The sequence below is a fragment of the Carassius carassius genome, chromosome 42, assembly GCF_963082965.1.
Source record: "Carassius carassius chromosome 42, fCarCar2.1, whole genome shotgun sequence".
Taxonomy (NCBI): Eukaryota; Metazoa; Chordata; class Actinopteri; order Cypriniformes; family Cyprinidae; genus Carassius; species Carassius carassius.
Window position 1 is genome coordinate 26,165,350 of NC_081796.1, and position 17,744 is coordinate 26,183,093.

The following is a 17,744-nucleotide window of genomic DNA, read 5'->3' on the forward strand; positions in this document are numbered from 1 at the left end:
AGTTGATTTTTTCTAAAGCTGTGGCTGAAGACAGTTGTAGTTTGTATTGTACTTGTGTTTGTATTGTTTCTCTTTTCTTCAGTGATTCTGCTTGTTAACAGCAGCTGTTCATCAGTGTCTGAATTCACTCATTAGTCTTCATTCTCTCTATCAGGTGGACTATATTAGTAAAGTCATGTAGGGAATAGTGAATGAGTGTGTAGGGTGTGATTTGAAACACAGCCGCTGAGTGTCGACTTGGACGTTGTTAATTTACGATATATAGCAGCAGGCTACCTTCTCGAAAATGATGAATATTACCAACATGCACTGTTTTAATGAAAAACAGTATGTTACTGTCAAAATTTGGCTTTTTTTACAGCGATTTTTAACAGTGCAGTTAAATGTTCTCCACTTATGCAATAAAAATGTGCAATATCCTTATATTTATTAGTTAGCCCTCCATCCTAGTACATCCCTGCATCTTACTCAATCCTATTCCATTATCATTTATAGCACAATTGTTTATACACTTATTTATTTGCAAATGTTTTTTTGTCTGTGAGTTGTTGTCTCTGTGTAATGTCACTAAAACAAATTCTTTGTATGTGCAAGCATACTTGGCAATAAAGTATGTAAAAGAAACCAACAATATTCCTCACATATTGTTTTAGCACAAAGAGACACTACTCTAAGTACCTTTGAAACAAGGACACAAATAGGCCATATTTACAGCAAGTGTTTGGCTGAAATGAAAAATGATGTGTATAAATTGTGTATTATAAAAACCATTGTAAAACAAAGCTAATCATTTAAGGTTTACAAAGTTTTCACACGTTTATAGATTTCACTAGAACACATTCACAATTAAACAGCATATGATCATGTTGAACTTTATTCTTGAAATATATGGCGCAGTATAAAGCATCTGTGCTCGCGAAACGTTCTGAAATGCCTGCGTATTCGACAAATTCTACATTTTATTTACCTCATCTGTGAAAAGTACGCGAGCACCGCGTGAGTGCCATTAACAGGAGCAGAGTGTCCGGCTGACATGTCTGTTTTCTCTTCATGAACCAATTTTGGACAGGCACCACAGGCACAGTAATGGTCTATAGGAGTGCTGATTATAACCAGTGGATAATTCGTACAATGTACATTTAATACATAAATAAAATAAAGAATGAGTAGGAGGAGGACTGGTGTTCATCCTTCAGCAGAGGATGAACACCCATGCTACTTAAATAAGAGGCGACTTGCTATTCTTTCCCTCTCGTTTTAGAGGGGAGAATACCCCTCTCCTAGTATGGGCCGCATTAAAGACATCTCTATAACATTATCTTTCTCTTTTGCAGGAAGGGAATAAGGAAAAATTCGGGGGGTCTTCACACTACCCCTTCGCCAGCCAGTAGGCTTTATTAAGGATATCTCAATAACACTGTCTTTTCTCTTTGCAGGACTGGAACAAGGTTGATTTTGGGGGGTTCTTCTTCAGGCAGTAATACTTCTCATTATGTTTTAGGGGTTAATGTTAAAGCTCTTGTATGTTCAGTTATTCTGGGAGCAAGAACCCACATAAGGAACCATACCGCCAAAGATAAAATAGTTCATCTACGCTCATGCTCAGCCCATACAGGAGCACCGGGATCAGTGAGCTCACGGATACACCATCACCATCCTGGATGTTCTCCACTGATAAACCTCATCCATGGACACATCCTCTCACTGATGGATCTCAAGGTTCATCACTTCATCCCACCGCTCACGGTTACCACAACAACCAATATAAACACACTACTCACATTGCATTAAATTATACACAAGCATTAAATCATTACAGGTTTATTTTCAAAACCACTTCAACAGGTGAAGTTTTCAACATTTTACACAAGGAAAATTAAGCTTATTTTAAGACTTTATTTGCATGTTTACATTATTTTCATTACAAATTAGCAGATTCCATCCAACAATTCTTTGTTGCCTACTGTATTATAAAAAAAACAGTTTTAAAATACAATTGTAACTATACATTTGTCATATTTGTTGTACAGAATTTAATTCATACTAATTTATAAAAACAAGAAGAAATTCTGCTGAACTGTAATGAAAATAATATAACAGGTATAAAACTGCCTTAAAATCCTGCATTTGTATGCAAAATATAATTTTATATTTTTTCTTCTGATTCCTGGATTAAAATATAATAATGTTGAATACAACATTTATTTGTAAGATTTGTATTCAGAAAAAACATTTAAATATTCTTAATGGTTGTAACAATCTTGTTTATGTTGTCAGTTAAGTCAGATGTTCATGAGGTTTTTATGTTCTACATCGAAAGCTTTGAGGTTTATTTTTCCACTCCCTGTGTAATGTAAAAAGTGCACTCATTTTAATTGTTGTAAATATTTGATACCATCAGCATTTAATGTCACACTTTTATGATTTTATATAAAGCACAACACATTAACACAATATGAAATGAGCTCAGTCCCCGTCTAGACACCAGTGTATGCGCCATTGTAATAGAAAGGCTTGTTTGAGACACAGTGACCTACGACCTCTGGAGTCCATCTCTGAATCTTCGGCTGGCCCTTCTCATCTGGTCGCACGATGACCGTGCTGCGGGACGCGAGTGAGGGATCCTCATCGAAAAAGTTGAAGGGACGCAGGAAGAATCCCACTGCATTTCCTGGAGTCGCTGTGTTGGGAATGTCTTCAGAATGAGGAATGTGTAAGAATCCCACTGTCACCCAAGCAACCAAATCCTGTGGAAAAAATAAATAATATATATATATATATATTATATTAATATAATAAAATTTTATATTTGTATATTATATTTTTTTTTTTAAATTATATATAATGTCAATATATATTAGGGCTGGTAAGCGATTACATTTTGTAATCTAATTACTTACATGATGTGGTGATTAATTAATCAAATTAATCGCACATCAAATTTGGAGAAATTATGTGAAAAGATCATTTTAAGACATTGTTGTGCAAAGGATCAAACAGAGATTACAAAAAGTAGGTTGAGCAAGAAATATTTTGTTTGATCATTTATTACATATAGCGTACTCTTTTGCACCATTGTGAGTAAATGATGACAGAATTGTCATTTTTGTTTGGTTGAACTATAAAATTAATCATTTGTTTTCTTAATTTTATTATTATTACTATGAAAATAGTAATAATAAAATATATTAATTATATAAATAAAATAGTAAATAGAAAATAGTAATAATAAAATATTATTATTACTATGAAAATATGAAATTATTTATTTAATAAATAATAAACTAAAACTGCCAGTAGGTGGTGGTAAATGTCTTAATGACTTAAAGTCACTGAGTCATTTATCAATTTGTTTGATTCGTTCAAATGGTTGATGCATTCAGGAGTGAAGTAAATGGTTATTTATGAAAGGTTCATTGAATCATTAAGTTTGTTCGACTTTACCATTAGATCGATCGGTGTGTGACAAAGTACCGAAAGTTTATGTCACACACCGATTGGTCTGTGCAGCGCCACTTCAAAGCCAATGCGACTATGGCCAATGGTTTAACGTGCCAAATGGTTCACCAAATTCATTTAAAACGTGGATTAAGACATGAAATGTCGCTGTGGGTTCCTTGGGATGAACAGTTCTGATTTGTCTTCATATTTTGGTTGGCAAAATTGAGCAAGACAGACATCATTGTGTCTAAAATAACACAATATTAACTTCTTAAAGAATTATTGTTTAAGATGAGTATCACATTTGCACTCGTGTGATCTTATATTGTGTCTGATATTTCTTAACTATGTGATGTAAATATGAGACAAAATTTCAAACAGGACGTTTTACCCCATATCTTGAATTTTAGGGATATTCTCTAGGCTACATCACATTTGTTGCTCTGCCTCATTTTAGTCATCAGTCGACTGTATGAAATGGCAGATGGTCCACATTGGTCTGGGGTGGGGCAAGTGCGTCAAATGCGTTAATAATTTTAAATTACCAGCCCTAATATTAATTATATATATATTGTCAACTGAGTATTTTTACATTTTTATATATTTTTGTTTATCTAGTAGTTTATCAACTGCTAGTCAGGGTTATTATCATAAATTCAAATGAAAAATATAAAAAAAAACAATGTTAATTGAAATAAAATGTAAAAAACTAACAAAAAACGTCTCAGTTACGCCTGTAACCTCGGTTCCCCGAGAAGGGAACGAGACGATGCGTCGATAACGCTTTGGGAACGCATTCTGCGTGAGTGCGTCTGAAGCATCCATGTCAACTAGTCCAATGGCGAGAGTGAGCGTCACGAGTGACGTAACGACCAGGAATTGATAAAAACCCCAACCGGAGCAACCGGTGTTAGCTTAGACAGTGCCGAAGCAAGTCGATCACAGGAACGAAGGAAGTATGGCAGGGAGACGCATCGTCTTGTTCCCTTCTCGGGGAACCGAGGTTACAGACGTAACCGAGACGTTCCCCATCGAGGGAGAGACGATGCGTCGATAACGCTTTGGGAACGAGAAAACCCAAACCTCCATATTACAAGTGCCTGAGTGTCAGCCAGAAAAAACCAACGGCTCAAGAATTAAAAACCTGAGACCCGGGAGTAGCGTCCAGGTCTAGGCTATAAAACCTGACGAATGTGAGTGGCGAGGACCAGCCTGCCGCATCGCAAACATCCTGAAGAGAGGCCCCAGATAATAAGGCTCTAGAGGCCGCCATACTCCTAGTAGAATGAGCTCTGACCCCCAAAGGGAACGGTAGGTCAGAAGACTCATAGGCAAGAAGGATAGCCCCAACTATCCACTTACTAAGTGTCTGTTTAGTGGCAAGAAGACCTATCTTAGGTGACCCGAAACAAACAAACAGCTGATCGGATTTCTGAAAAGAAGAAGTCCGATGAACATAAGTGTCCAATGCTCGCACCGGGCACAAGAGGTTAGACTTTTCCTGGTCCGATGATGCAAATGGGGGAGGACAGAAAGCCTGCAGAACAATAGGTCTCGGAACAACGGTCGGTACCTTAGGGACGTATCCCTGCTTAGGGTAGAGAAATGCTTTGACCATCCCAGGTGCAAAATCAAGGCAGGTGGGAGAAACCGAGAGAGCCTGAAGGTCTCCGACTCATTTTAGGGACGAAATAGCAAGGAGAAAGGTAGTCTTAAACGAAATAAACTTCTCAGAGACAGAATCTAGGGGTTCAAAAGGAGCCCTAGAAAGGCCTTCTAAAACTATAGCCAGGTCCCAGGCCAGCACTCTAGTACGAGTTGCAGTTCTCAGCCTCAAGGTGCCACGAAGGAAACGAGAGATAAGAGGGTCAAAACCCAGAGATGCACCACCCACTGGGGCGTGGAAAGCCGAAATGGCCACCACGTAAACTTTTAAGGTGGATGGACATAGACCAGAAGTGAAGCGGTCCTGTAAAAACTCAAGAACTGAGCCAACAGAGCAGTGGACGGGGTCACACTGATGTTGGTAACACCAAGAAGAAAAAACATTCCATTTGAGTCTATAAAGTTTCCTCGTAGCTGGAGCTCTGGAGCTAAGAATGGTCTCCACAACCTCAGTTGAGAGACCACTCTCTATGAGTTGCGCCCCCTCAGAGGCCACACCCAAAGCTTCCAAATCTCTGGCCGGGGGTGAAATATAGTGCCCTCGGCCTGAGATAGAAGGTCTTTCCTGATCGGGATCTCCAAGGGAGGACCGTCGAGGAGATGAATCAGGTCCGCAAACCAGATTCGACTCGGCCAGTGTGGAGCTACGAGAAGTAGACTTACTCCGTGCTGGCGGACTCTCTCCAGAACTCCTGGGAGCAGAGCAACAGGGGGAAAGGCGTACAGACGTAGCCTCGGCCACGTCTGTACCATAGCGTCCAACCCCAGGGGGGCTGGATGAGTAAGGGAGAACGATAGTGGACAGTGCGTCGTGTACTGAGACGCAAACAGATCCACTTCTGCTTGGCCATAAGATTCCCATATGAGCTCCACCACCTCGGGGTGAAGCCTCCATTCCCCTGACCTCAGCACCTGCCTCGACAGGGTGTCTGCTCCAATATTCTGAGTCCCTGGTATATACATTGCCCTCAGAGAGCGTAATTTCCCCAGGGACCACAGGAGGATCTGGTGCGCTAATTTGCAGAGTGGGCGCGAGCGCAGACCCCCCTGACGGTTGATGTAAGAGACCACCGATGTATTGTCTGTGCGGACCAGCACATGATGGTCCCTCAGGTCTGGCAGGAAGTGCCTCAAAGCTTTGAAGACCGCCATCATCTCCAGGCAGTTGATGTGCCAAGAGTGATGATGGCTCTCCCACAGACCCTGAGCTGAGCGGCCTTCCATTACCGCTCCCCAGCCGGTAAGGGAAGCATCTGTCGAGATGGCAACCCGATGACAAAGAGCACCCAATACCGGACCCTGGGACAGGAACCAGTGTTCTCTCCATATGAACCACCCGAGCTAACTGCTCTTGAACCCCCCTCAGAGGGAGCGAGCCCGACGCAGCATCTGAGAGACATAGCACCAGAGACCCGCTGGAGACCGCTGCGCCCCGAGGCACCAAGGGTGGCGGGGTTGGCAGGACGGCCCCGTGAGAGCACCGAGACCGGACGGGCACCGTATACTGAGGTGTACACCGCACCGTCTCGGTTGGGGCTGCCCTCACAGGTCTGACCCATTTGGCGTCAGGACCTTTTCTTCTGAGCCGAAGCTTTCTTAGCGAGAAGAACGGTCCTCAGATCCGGCTTCTGCTTAGATTGCTTTGGCTGTGAGTGCTGGCTCGGTCCCCGTGATTTTTGAGGAGGAGCGCGAGACGCAACACTCTCTTTTTGAAAAACACGATATGAGGAGCATGAAGGCTGGGGCTGCCTTGCACGCCCAGCAGCATCAGGATTAGATCGGCGAGGGAGAAAACTTTTAAAAGCTTCAGATTGCTTTTTATTTTCTTGAAATCTTTCAACAACTTCATTCACAGCATCACCAAACAGACCTTCATGAGAAATGGGAGCGTCTAAAAGAAAAGATCTATCTTTATCTTTAATATCTGAAAGATTAAGCCAAAGGTGTCTTTCTGTAGAAACCAAAGCAGCCATAGATCTACCAATAGCACGTGCTGTTTCTTAGTCGCCCTGAGAGATCCGTAGCCCGACGAAGTTCGCGAATTTCGTCACGGCTGACTCCCTCACTGTTATCTAACTCCCCCAGCAGCTCAGCCTGATAAGCCTGAAGCAAAGCCATCGAGTGAAGGCAAGCTCCAGCCTGACCTGCTGCTGTGTAAGCTTTACCCACTAAATTAGATGTGATCTTTAAAGGCTTCGTGGGCAAAGTCGGGTTCTTAATAGATGACGCTGAACCAGGGGAAAGATAGCTCGCGAGCGTCTGTTCCGCCCGGGGCATCACTTCATAACCATTTTCTTTCAGCCTGTTTATCAGATGGCCAAGATATATGTAACTTATCTACAGCTCGTGTTAATACATCAATCAACTCCTCATATGCTGGGGAAAGAGATGGCGAATCCTCTTCCCCCCTGATTGTGTCACCTTCACTGCCCGTTACATCTAACTCCTCGGAGCTAGAGCAACGAAGCAATGAGCTCTCCGCGGGCCGGGCTTCCGACACCGGAGTTTGAGCTATGGATCTCCCAGGTAAGGGAGGAGAAAGAGCCCTCGGACCCGTCTCCAACCCCGCTGAGAGATCCATTTGCGAACCCCAGGAATGCATTCTCCGTTCTGCCTCGGCAGAAGCGGGTCCTGCACCCTGAGGAGCGCGAGGCTCGCCGCTCTTCTCATCAAAGAGTGACAAGCAGGAGCGGAGCATGCGAAGCGAAAGCTTCTCACAATGCGGGCAATCAGTCTCCTCGAAGGCTGATAACGCATGCTCCACTCCCAAACAAACTACACAAAGCTCGTGTGTATCCCCACCCGTTAAATAACGCGGACAGGGAGAAGCACACGGTTTGAATAGTTGCTTCGCCATGATATATAAACTTTGAACAAGACAACAGTAAATATGACAGACAGGTTTGACACAAATCGCTTGCTGAGGCACAGAAAGCTAGGGTTTTTATCAATTCCTGGTCGTGACGTCACTCCTGACGCTCACTCTCGCCATTGGATTAGTTGACATGGATGCTTCAAATGCACTCACGCAGAATGCGTTCCCAAAGCGTTATCGACGCATCGTCTCTCCCTCGATGGGGAATTGTATTTAAGTTGAAATACTAAATTTCCTTTTTTAAATGGAAAATCTAAATGAAAGCTAATTTAAAATAATGAATAAAAACTATAGTAGTATATTGATACTAAAAAATCACTTAAATTGAAATAACACAAAAAAATTATTGACATTGATTTAGAATTAGAATTTAGAATTTAGAATTATTATTTTTATTTATTTATTTATTTTTATTTTTTTTTTGCTGCCCCTGTTGCCATGTGGTTCACAGCTTTGAGTATTTGGATTTACAATAGGTTTGATGTTTCCATTTATATATTTGTTGAACTAAAGTCTATTCTAGTCTCTATAAGTCATCTGTGTACCTGGTTAACAATGTTTTCATTGTTGTGAATGAATTCCTCGAAGGAAACCACAGGCTCCCAAGGGTCATTCTGAGTGTAGATGCTACTGCTGGTGACTTCATTGTCCTTGTGTCTGGTTACAGCCAATGGGTATCTACAATCAACAAAATCAAAAACATTGGCTCAATAAATAGAGTGCAAAAGTGACAAATTTGTCATTCCTTTTTTATAAATTAATTGCTTCAGCTTACCTTGACCATGAAATACCATTTTCCTCCCTCCAGCCTCGGGGCAAAACACTGTTAGCATGCGAGTTATACTGGATCCGATAGCCCTTCTTATGCCCCCACTTGTTGTTTTGATTGGGATTGTAGAAGTGCAAGTATTTGGGAAACTTCTTGCCAAATCGGAAGGCAGCACTGCGTTCAGTTTCATGCTGCTTCCTATGCAGTTTTGATTGCACAATGGTGTGTCCTGGGCTCCAGGGGTTCGTAAAGTTAACATATTTCAGATCAATGGTTTCAAAGCTGTTGTCCCTTCCTGTTCAAAAAAGAGCAAAATGATCCCTATTCAGTAAAACCTTTTATGCATTTATCTCTTATTTGCCCTATGTTGCATTTGTAATTTGCACTGTGATTTCAGAATTGATTATTTGACTTCAGATTGTACACCGATAAGCAAGAGCTAAACTCACCTGCAATGTCAAGGTCCACTTTGTAATGAATTAAATGGGTGTGCAAGTTGCCAAGAACATAGTTGTAAACCCTGGTTCCATAGTTCAGTCCATTTTCCGTAAAGAACGTTGCATGGATATACCCAGTCGCACTCACTCTAGACTCCATTACGCCATTCTGGTAGAAGACAAAGTCCCAGATGTAGTCGTAGTTGTACACCGTAGACGTAGTTCTGATCACCAGGACATGGTTTTCCAAGCCTCCATAGAAATTGAAGCCTCCTTGGAAGTTGTTATTATAGTGTCTCCTTAGAGGAAGTGCAGTGTTCATTTCAAAGATGCAGAGTGCGTTTCTGTAACGCACAGGTTTGTCCGTGTCATAATAATGATAAAGATCCACAAAATGAGCAATTTCTGGACAGTCGATTCCAGGTGACAACTCATAATCAGAGGTTCCCATCGCCCACCCGGCATCGATGTACTTGGTCTGCATGGCAGCCGGAGTATCTCCGGAGTAGAAAGCAATGGCTTCCTGCAGTGCGATCTCATAAGCAATCCTCTCCCCATTGAAGCGAAGATCAAAGATCTGCAATCCTGCCGAAGAGCGAACCCGATATGCAAAAGACCATCCGGCATATTCCACAAAGTTCTTATCCACCTGGAATCTGCGGCCTTGGGGCTCCACAAGCTTTGCTCCATAGATATCTGTCCGTGTGTTCATGCGTCCACGAGGAATATAGGTTGAGAAAAGATCATCCTCATCATGCTCTGGCAGCTTGAGTTTATTGATCGTCCCCTTGTCGTACTTCTCCACAAGTTCCTCTACACTGTCAAAATACTGGCCATTGTACCACACCTTCTCCACCATCCACTTTTCGTGATCCAAATCTTTGTGGTTAACGAGGACCTCGAAGCCCACCGGGTGGATGAAGTAGCCCTCCACAAACTTCTGCAGCATGATCCATGTCCGCCTCTCTCCCGGCGCCAACCCACGAGGAGCGATGTCTGAGAAGGTCAAGCAACGATTAGTACAGTTGCTGTAAGTAAACCCAGTGCTCTCTTGCAGAATCTTGTTTGCTTTAGCCGCTACTTTCTCCAAAACCCTATTCAGGTGCTCGTACTCAACAGAGGAGATTGGCCTGGACTCGAAACGGATTGATCGGTCACGCTTGAATTTCTTCACCTGGTAAGAACTCGGGAAAGGTAGGGGACCAACAACATATTCTGTCACGTTCGGCACCGCCTGGTTGCCGAACTGCACCACCACACGTGCCTGCCGTGAAGGTTTCGCCTGTCCTCTGTCCAGTGCACGCAGCGCCTCATGCTTGCGAGGAACGTGCAGCTCCATGAGAAGAATGCTGTTCTTCTTGAGGGACTTGTCTCGTGCCGAGGTGAGGCCCAGCTCACTACAGGAGTAGAGGTAGTCTCTCACGGCATTCATCTCTTGGGGAGTGAGATCGGCAAACATCGCAGATCCGTGATGAGCCCACTCACGTGTTTTTGACGAAGTGGTGGACATAGCTAGTGAAGCCATGAGCAGTATCCAGGAGAACCCCATCTTGGCTCTTGCAAAATGAACAAGCCACTCTTAGAACATGTCACATGAATTCAGTTTTCAGGTTTATTGTAATAATTCAAACTAATGTGTATGCTGGTGGCCCATCAGCCTTCGTAGCTACCTTAACCGGCAACCTTAAACCACTTCATCAGCCATGATGCTTCATCAGCAATTGTTTTTACTGATCTACCCTTTAAGTTTCTGCTGCGTCTTCTGAGACCAACATTTCTAACACAAACTTGTCATAGAGCTTTCAAACTATGATCACCAAACTTGGCACACCTTCTAACTCTGTATGCTTTATCTTTTCTATCTATCCCTCTAGAACTTTAACCTATTTTAAATTCCCAGATTTAGCAACGCCAACGTAGAGTTTGGTGTAACTTCTATGCAAAGTTTTTTTGACTTTTCAGTCTAGTTTAAGCTGCTCTTGTAAGCAGAGGTTATACTTTCTAAAACGTCTCCCCCTTGGAATCAGTGTGTCCTTTTTACAGAGAATCTAAAGCAAATTATAGTAATAAAGATACAAGGGTGATGTGAGCCAACACCTCTCTCTTCCTCTTAGTTTCCTGCTTTTTCCCCTGCCTTCCTTGACTTGAATGAGAAAATTAAAAACCAGTATGCTGGATTTAATTGTTAGCAAGCTTCCTCATATCATAATTCTTAAGCTGATGTTGTTTTTCTGCCACCCAAAAGCTGTAATATTCTTCAGGGTCTTTTTTACTGCACACAATGTCACTGTGTTCTTGTTGTTTGTGGATTTAACACAATCTATTTCTAACGTTTTCTGCAGCAGGGTCAACTCAATTTCTCTCTTTGCATAAATGTCCAGTGACTCACCTTGTAATTAGAAGAACTAATGATAGCAGCACATATTAAAAATCAATGAATATGCTTACCTTCACGGACCGTTTCCAAGTTTACTGGCTGGATATATACCCTGAAAGTGTGGCCGTTACAGCTGCAGTGTGTTTTTTAGATCAGCCAGTGGATTCAGTCCTCTTCTGAATCGTACTGCTCTGTTGTTTTTGCTTTTATCAACCACCCACCTCTCTTGAACAGAAGGTGATTGGCCAGCACAAGGGGCATACAACTTCAGAACAAAAGCAAGAGATGATAGATGGGTGTGCTTGCATTATCAGTGTACATTTGTGGATGTTTCACATGGTATAAGACAATGACAATGACAGCTGCATGCTCACAGGTGTTTGCACTGTTTATTTGTAACACATATTAATCTGTAGATATTAGGAAGGGAACTTCAGCATCCCACCTTTTTAGTCTGTTTTACCTCATATTTCTCTCAATTATATCAATATTTTTACAAAACAATGAATCTTTAGTCATATAGTTTTGAGCAAACTTATAGGAACAGTTCATGACATATGTTACCCTGGACCACAAAACCAGTCTGAAGTGTAAATTTTTAGAATAAATAAGCTATCCATTGATGTATGGTTTATTAGGATCGGAAAATATTTGGCCGATATTCAACTTTTTGAAAATCTGGAATCTGAGGGTGCAAAAAAAATCTAAATACTAAGAAAATCACCTTTAAAGTTGTCCAAATGAACTCTTACCATCTTACTCTTACCACAACTCATGCATATTACTAATCAAAAATGAAGGTTTAATATATTTAATATATAAAAACTATAGGTTCAATTTCCGGTAGGAAATTTACTAAATATCTTCATGAAACATTATATTTACTTAATATCCTAATGAATTTTGGCATAAAAGAAAAATCTATAATTTTGACCCATGCAAGGTTTTTTTTTTTTTTTTTTTTTTTTTTGGCTATTGCTAAAATATACCCCAGTGACTTAATTAAGACTGGTTTTGTTTTCAAGGATCACATATATGGTACACTATATAATTACAATATAATCATGTGCAATTTATCCGTTCTGCATGATAAAATGCATTTCCAAATATGAAATATGTGGAATATGCAACGTATAATGGAATAACAATAAAATATACTGAATTATATGCAATTAAATAAATAATGTAATGTAAATGTACCGCATAATTTGAGTTAAAAGGATAATGTAAAACAGTTGTGGCAAGAATAGCTGCCAATAGACACATCTGACACAAACTGTCAAATTACTAACAGCTGAATGATTTCCATGCATAATTATTGCATGATTTTATAGTATTTAGTTTCCAGAGCTTATATGTGATCATCACACTTTCAGGGAAAAACTAAATGTGTTGACAGGATAAAACTCAACAGAAATCCCACTGTTTTTCAACTGATGAAGCCAAATTTCAAAGGTAAGTCCAGTTGAAAATGTGCCAATGTCTATATTTAAGCAAATGTTTAACGCCAGCGAATGAATGCAATGTGGAATGAAGAAGAAAAATAGTGACAGGAAAAGGATTTAGAAATAAAACCCTGGGAAAAGAAACTTTCAAATGAAGTTAACACTTAATTCAACTCACATACAGTATGTTAGATCAGTACAGCTCATGCTATTTTCAGCAAGGAAAAACAAAAATCTGACAGCAGAAGTGAATTAGGTTGTGGGCAATGTGGGACTGGGAATTGGAAAGACAGCCAACTCTGTTATTGCTCTGTTGTGGCTATTAGTTTCACAACACAGAAATATGATCAGTCAGACATGAAATAGACCATCATTACCCACTTAATGTGAAACACTTATGGTTAATTATTAGCTTGAGTCTTTCATAGCTCTGGCTTGCAGAGGGCTTAATCACAAGCACTTAAATCGCCATCTGAAAGTAGTAGTCTGTTATATGTGCAATATTCATTTTTTACTGTATTACTGTCTTAAGTTTAGAAGTACTTTTTTACAGGTTTTCAGTTTAGTGAGACTGTATCTGTTTTACGTTTAAACTGCAACAGTTTTGTTTCAGATATAATAATTATGATTAGGTTTTTGGCTTTACAGATGATAACACATGTCTTGGCTGTGCATATTATTTTCTTCCAGATGTTTAGCTGGAAAGACAAATGTTATAAACAAACTCTCAAATAGACTATTTATAAAAAGCTCAAAAGAAAGGCCAGTGAGAATAAAATAACCTTGAATTATGCTGTCCAGATGTTTGTGAATTATATTATATTGTAGTTTATTTATTTCCAACTTATTACTCATTATTTGAAGTTTTGTTGTTGTTGTTGTTGTTCAAGCATCATGGTTAAAACATCAAGAAACAAGATATTCTTATATTATAATTTTTTCAGTACCAAATGCACACAAATGCAGAGGCTTGTTAATGTAATAATGTACAAACTGAATGAAATCAAAATAAAAACTAAATATATATTAAATTTATTCACCAAGACTGCATGATGCTAGGTTGATAGAGATATTCAGATGAGATTTCATCTCATGCTCTCTATATTATATATATATATATATATATATATATATATATATATATATATATATATATATATAAATGATTAATGTCATATCCAAAGCATTGACCTTTTTTACCTATTCTTCTTATTTAACCGTTTTAGATGTAGACTTTTTTACTAAACCAGTGTCTCATCCTTCTCTTCACTATTGTAGTGTTTGACTCATATTTGATCTCTGTTTCTAAAACTAGAGAATGCATGTATCTTTTACTTTAGTTAGTGTGCATCTGTATCATCTGCAGCTCTCTCTTCAAAACAGAGTCAATTACCTCACAAGAAGACTATTGAAGACCAAAGCAGAGGCTGTTCCAGAAGGTTTTAGCCAATTACAGATTTAGTCAGATGTTTTTGCCTCTAGTGTAAACACATGTAAATGCAAACCTAATGTTGCTACATCAGGCTGTTCAAACAAACGGATCAGTGTTTGAAACTCTCTTGTTTATACTCTTTAGGAAGTCAAAACCAACTGACCTACAATCGCTTTACATGTTAAACTGGGATGAGTATAGAAAAGAAAAAAAATCCACCTAAAAGTCAGCGGTCACTTATTCATGCACAATATTGTATGGATCTTCAATGGAAAAAATAGTTTTGAATCATAGGTTTTTAACTTGTGTTATCAAATGGAAATTAAAACCTAATCTTAGTATATCAAGCTGTTTAAACAAATGGACTGATGTTTTGTGCTCAAGGGCTCCTTCACTCAGACTTATGAAACTAATTACAATGTTTCATAGCTGGCGTCAATGCCTTTTTAAAAGCTGATGTCCTGGTCTGCCTCATGTTTCGAGATGTTATGTTAAATAGAAACCCAGTGGTTCTCAACAAGGGGACTGTTCTGGTTATATATTTTTAACAGTTACTGTAAGTAGTTTCGGTAAATTCACATGTTTTGAAATGTTTTTAAATAGAATTACTGGAAATATATTTTGGCTTCATTGATTTTATGTTTTTGTTGAATGAATCAGAGAGTCTTTTAATAAAAACATGCCATGGACAAACTGTATATATAGATTTCATATTCACACACACACACACCTGATATATATTCACACACCTGTTAAATATACCTATAAATGTCCAAATGGATCATTTATTTCTTAATACTTGTTCCCGGTCTTTCTTTGCATTATTTATTTATTATTCAAATGAATCCCCGATGGATGAAATCAAGTTTCGTCCTACATTTTATTTCTTCTTCAACATCTAGTTTCAGTCTGAATTGTCACATTCTGATGCAACATCGGTTGCAAATGCCATTTCATGCACATTAAATAAAAATGGACCTTGTTTATCTTCACAATCTTTTATCATAAAGGAAGTTTTCCCCAAAAGTTTTCCTTTACACTATCAAATTCCTGATGGATAAAATCAAGCTTTATTCTACATATTATTTCGTGTTGAAAATCGTATTTTAGTCTGAAATGCATCACATTAAGAGACAAAATCGGTTGCAAGCTTATAGTTTATTCACACACACACATACACAGTCTATTAAAGTCAACACAAAATCAAATTTAACCGTATTTATGTTCCTAATACTTGTTTCTGGTCTCATTGTGCATCATTTACTTACTCTAAAGACCATTATAGTCTAAAAACAAGTTTTGTCATCATAATCTTTCATCAAAAAGTACATTTTTCCCAAAGAGTTTCAGTCTGGAATGAGTCACAGTTTGAAGCAAAGTTGGTTGCTGATGGCATTTAAAACACTCTCAGTATATTCACACACACATACACAGATTATTAAAGTTAATATGAAAATATGTTTTTTAATACTTGTTCCTGATCTTATTGTGCATAATTCATCATCTGATGTTGTTTGGTAGATCAACTAATAAAGGCTCATGTTTTGGCACTGATTTGAACCCTAACTAACTGGGAACATTTTTCAACAATCATGAACTGTTTGAATCCATTAACACTGAGTCGAACAGCACTGAGAAAACAGGGGAAGGCTATTCCACGCTTCTTTATCTGCATACGTCTTGCTGAATTCCTGACCAGTGTCTGGTGATTGCATTGGTTTCAGACCATTAAAAGCATAATAAATATTTAGCTCTTTTTGTTTATGCATTTGTTGGTGAAGAAGTGTAATCTAAACACATCCTTTACTCCAAACTATTTTCCCTTACAAATCTGTATGAAGAATTTCAGTCAGGTTTTAGGCCCCACCATAGCACAGAAACTGCACTTGTTAAAATTACAAATGACCTGCTTCTTGCGTCAGATCAAGGCTGCATCTCATTTCTAGTCTTACTTGATCTTAGTGCTGCGTTCGACACCATAGATCATGACATACTCATAGATCGATTACAAAACTATACAGGTATTCAAGGGCAGGCTCTAAGATGGTTTAGATCCTACCTGTCCGATCGCTACCATTTTGTTTACTTAAATGGGGTGTTAACTCATTTATCATCAGTAAAATATGGAGTGCCACAAGGATCCGTCCTAGGTCCCCTTCTATTTTCAATATACATGTTGCCCCTTGGTAATATTATTAGAAAATACGGAATTAGCTTCCACTGTTATGCTGATGATACTCAGCTATATATTTCAACGAGACCAGATGAAACTTCCCAATTATCTAAGCTAACAGAGTGTGTTAAAAATGTAAAAGATTGGATGACAAATAATTTTCTCCAATTAAATTCGGATAAGACAGAGATATTAATTATTGGACCAAAAAACACCACACAGAATCTTGTAGATTACAATCTGCAACTAGACGGATGTACTGTTACTTCCTCTACAGTCAGAAATCTGGGTGTTATATTAGACAGCAATTTGTCTTTTGAAAATCATATTTCCAATGTTACAAAAACCGCATTCTTCCATCTTAGAAACATTGCCAAGCTACGAAACATGTTATCTGTTTCTGATGCAGAAAAGCTAGTTCATGCTTTCATGACCTCTAGACTGGACTATTGTAATGCACTTCTAGGTGGTTGTCCTGTTTCGTCAATAAACAAGCTACAGGTAGTCCAAAATGCAGCAGCTAGAGTCCTTACGAGGTCAAGAAAATATGATCATATTACCCCAATTTTACAGTCTCTGCACTGGCTACCTATTAAGTTCCGTATCTGTTACAAATTATCATTACTTACCTATAAGGCCCTAAATGGTTTAGCTCCTGCGTACCTAACTAGCCTTCTACCACGCTACAACTCATCACGCACCCTAAGGTCACAAAACGCTGGACTTTTGGTAGTTCCTAGGATAGCAAAATCCACTAAAGGAGGTAGAGCCTTTTCACATTTGGCTCCCAAACTCTGGAATAGCCTTCCTGATAATGTTCGGTGTTCAGACACACTCTCTCTGTTTAAATCTAGATTAAAAACGCATCTCTTTCGCCAAGCATTCGAATAATGTATCTCTTAAATTGTGAGTGTAGTTGCATCTGCATTTTTATTCTTTAGCTTGGGTTAAACTAATTTTACTTTGTTGGATCAGCAGCTATGCTAATGATGTCTCTATTTTGTTTCTATGTTTTGCCACGGGAGTTACATCCCGTGGTAACTAGGATTTACACAAGCTCCAGTCTGGATCCAGAACACCTGAGAAGAGATGATGCTGACCCTCAGAGGACCCCAGATGATGCTAACCTT

The 17,744-nt window shown here is 39.3% G+C and overlaps 1 protein-coding gene across 1 annotated transcript; it reads right to left on the reverse strand.

The window, feature by feature from the left end:
* Positions 1 to 1,805: 1,805 nt before the first annotated feature.
* On the reverse strand, positions 1,806 to 11,780 carry LOC132124446 (amiloride-sensitive amine oxidase [copper-containing]-like). The gene is made up of 6 exons (XM_059535446.1): positions 11,636 to 11,780; positions 9,200 to 10,743; positions 8,757 to 9,045; positions 8,527 to 8,659; positions 2,383 to 2,747; positions 1,806 to 2,304 (listed from the first exon to the last, which is right to left on the reverse strand). Exons 2-5 carry the CDS (start codon positions 10,734 to 10,736, stop codon positions 2,478 to 2,480), a joined length of 2,229 nt encoding a protein of 742 aa, XP_059391429.1. The 5' UTR covers positions 10,737 to 10,743; positions 11,636 to 11,780; the 3' UTR covers positions 1,806 to 2,304; positions 2,383 to 2,477.
* Between the last annotated feature and the right edge of the window lie 5,964 nt (positions 11,781 to 17,744).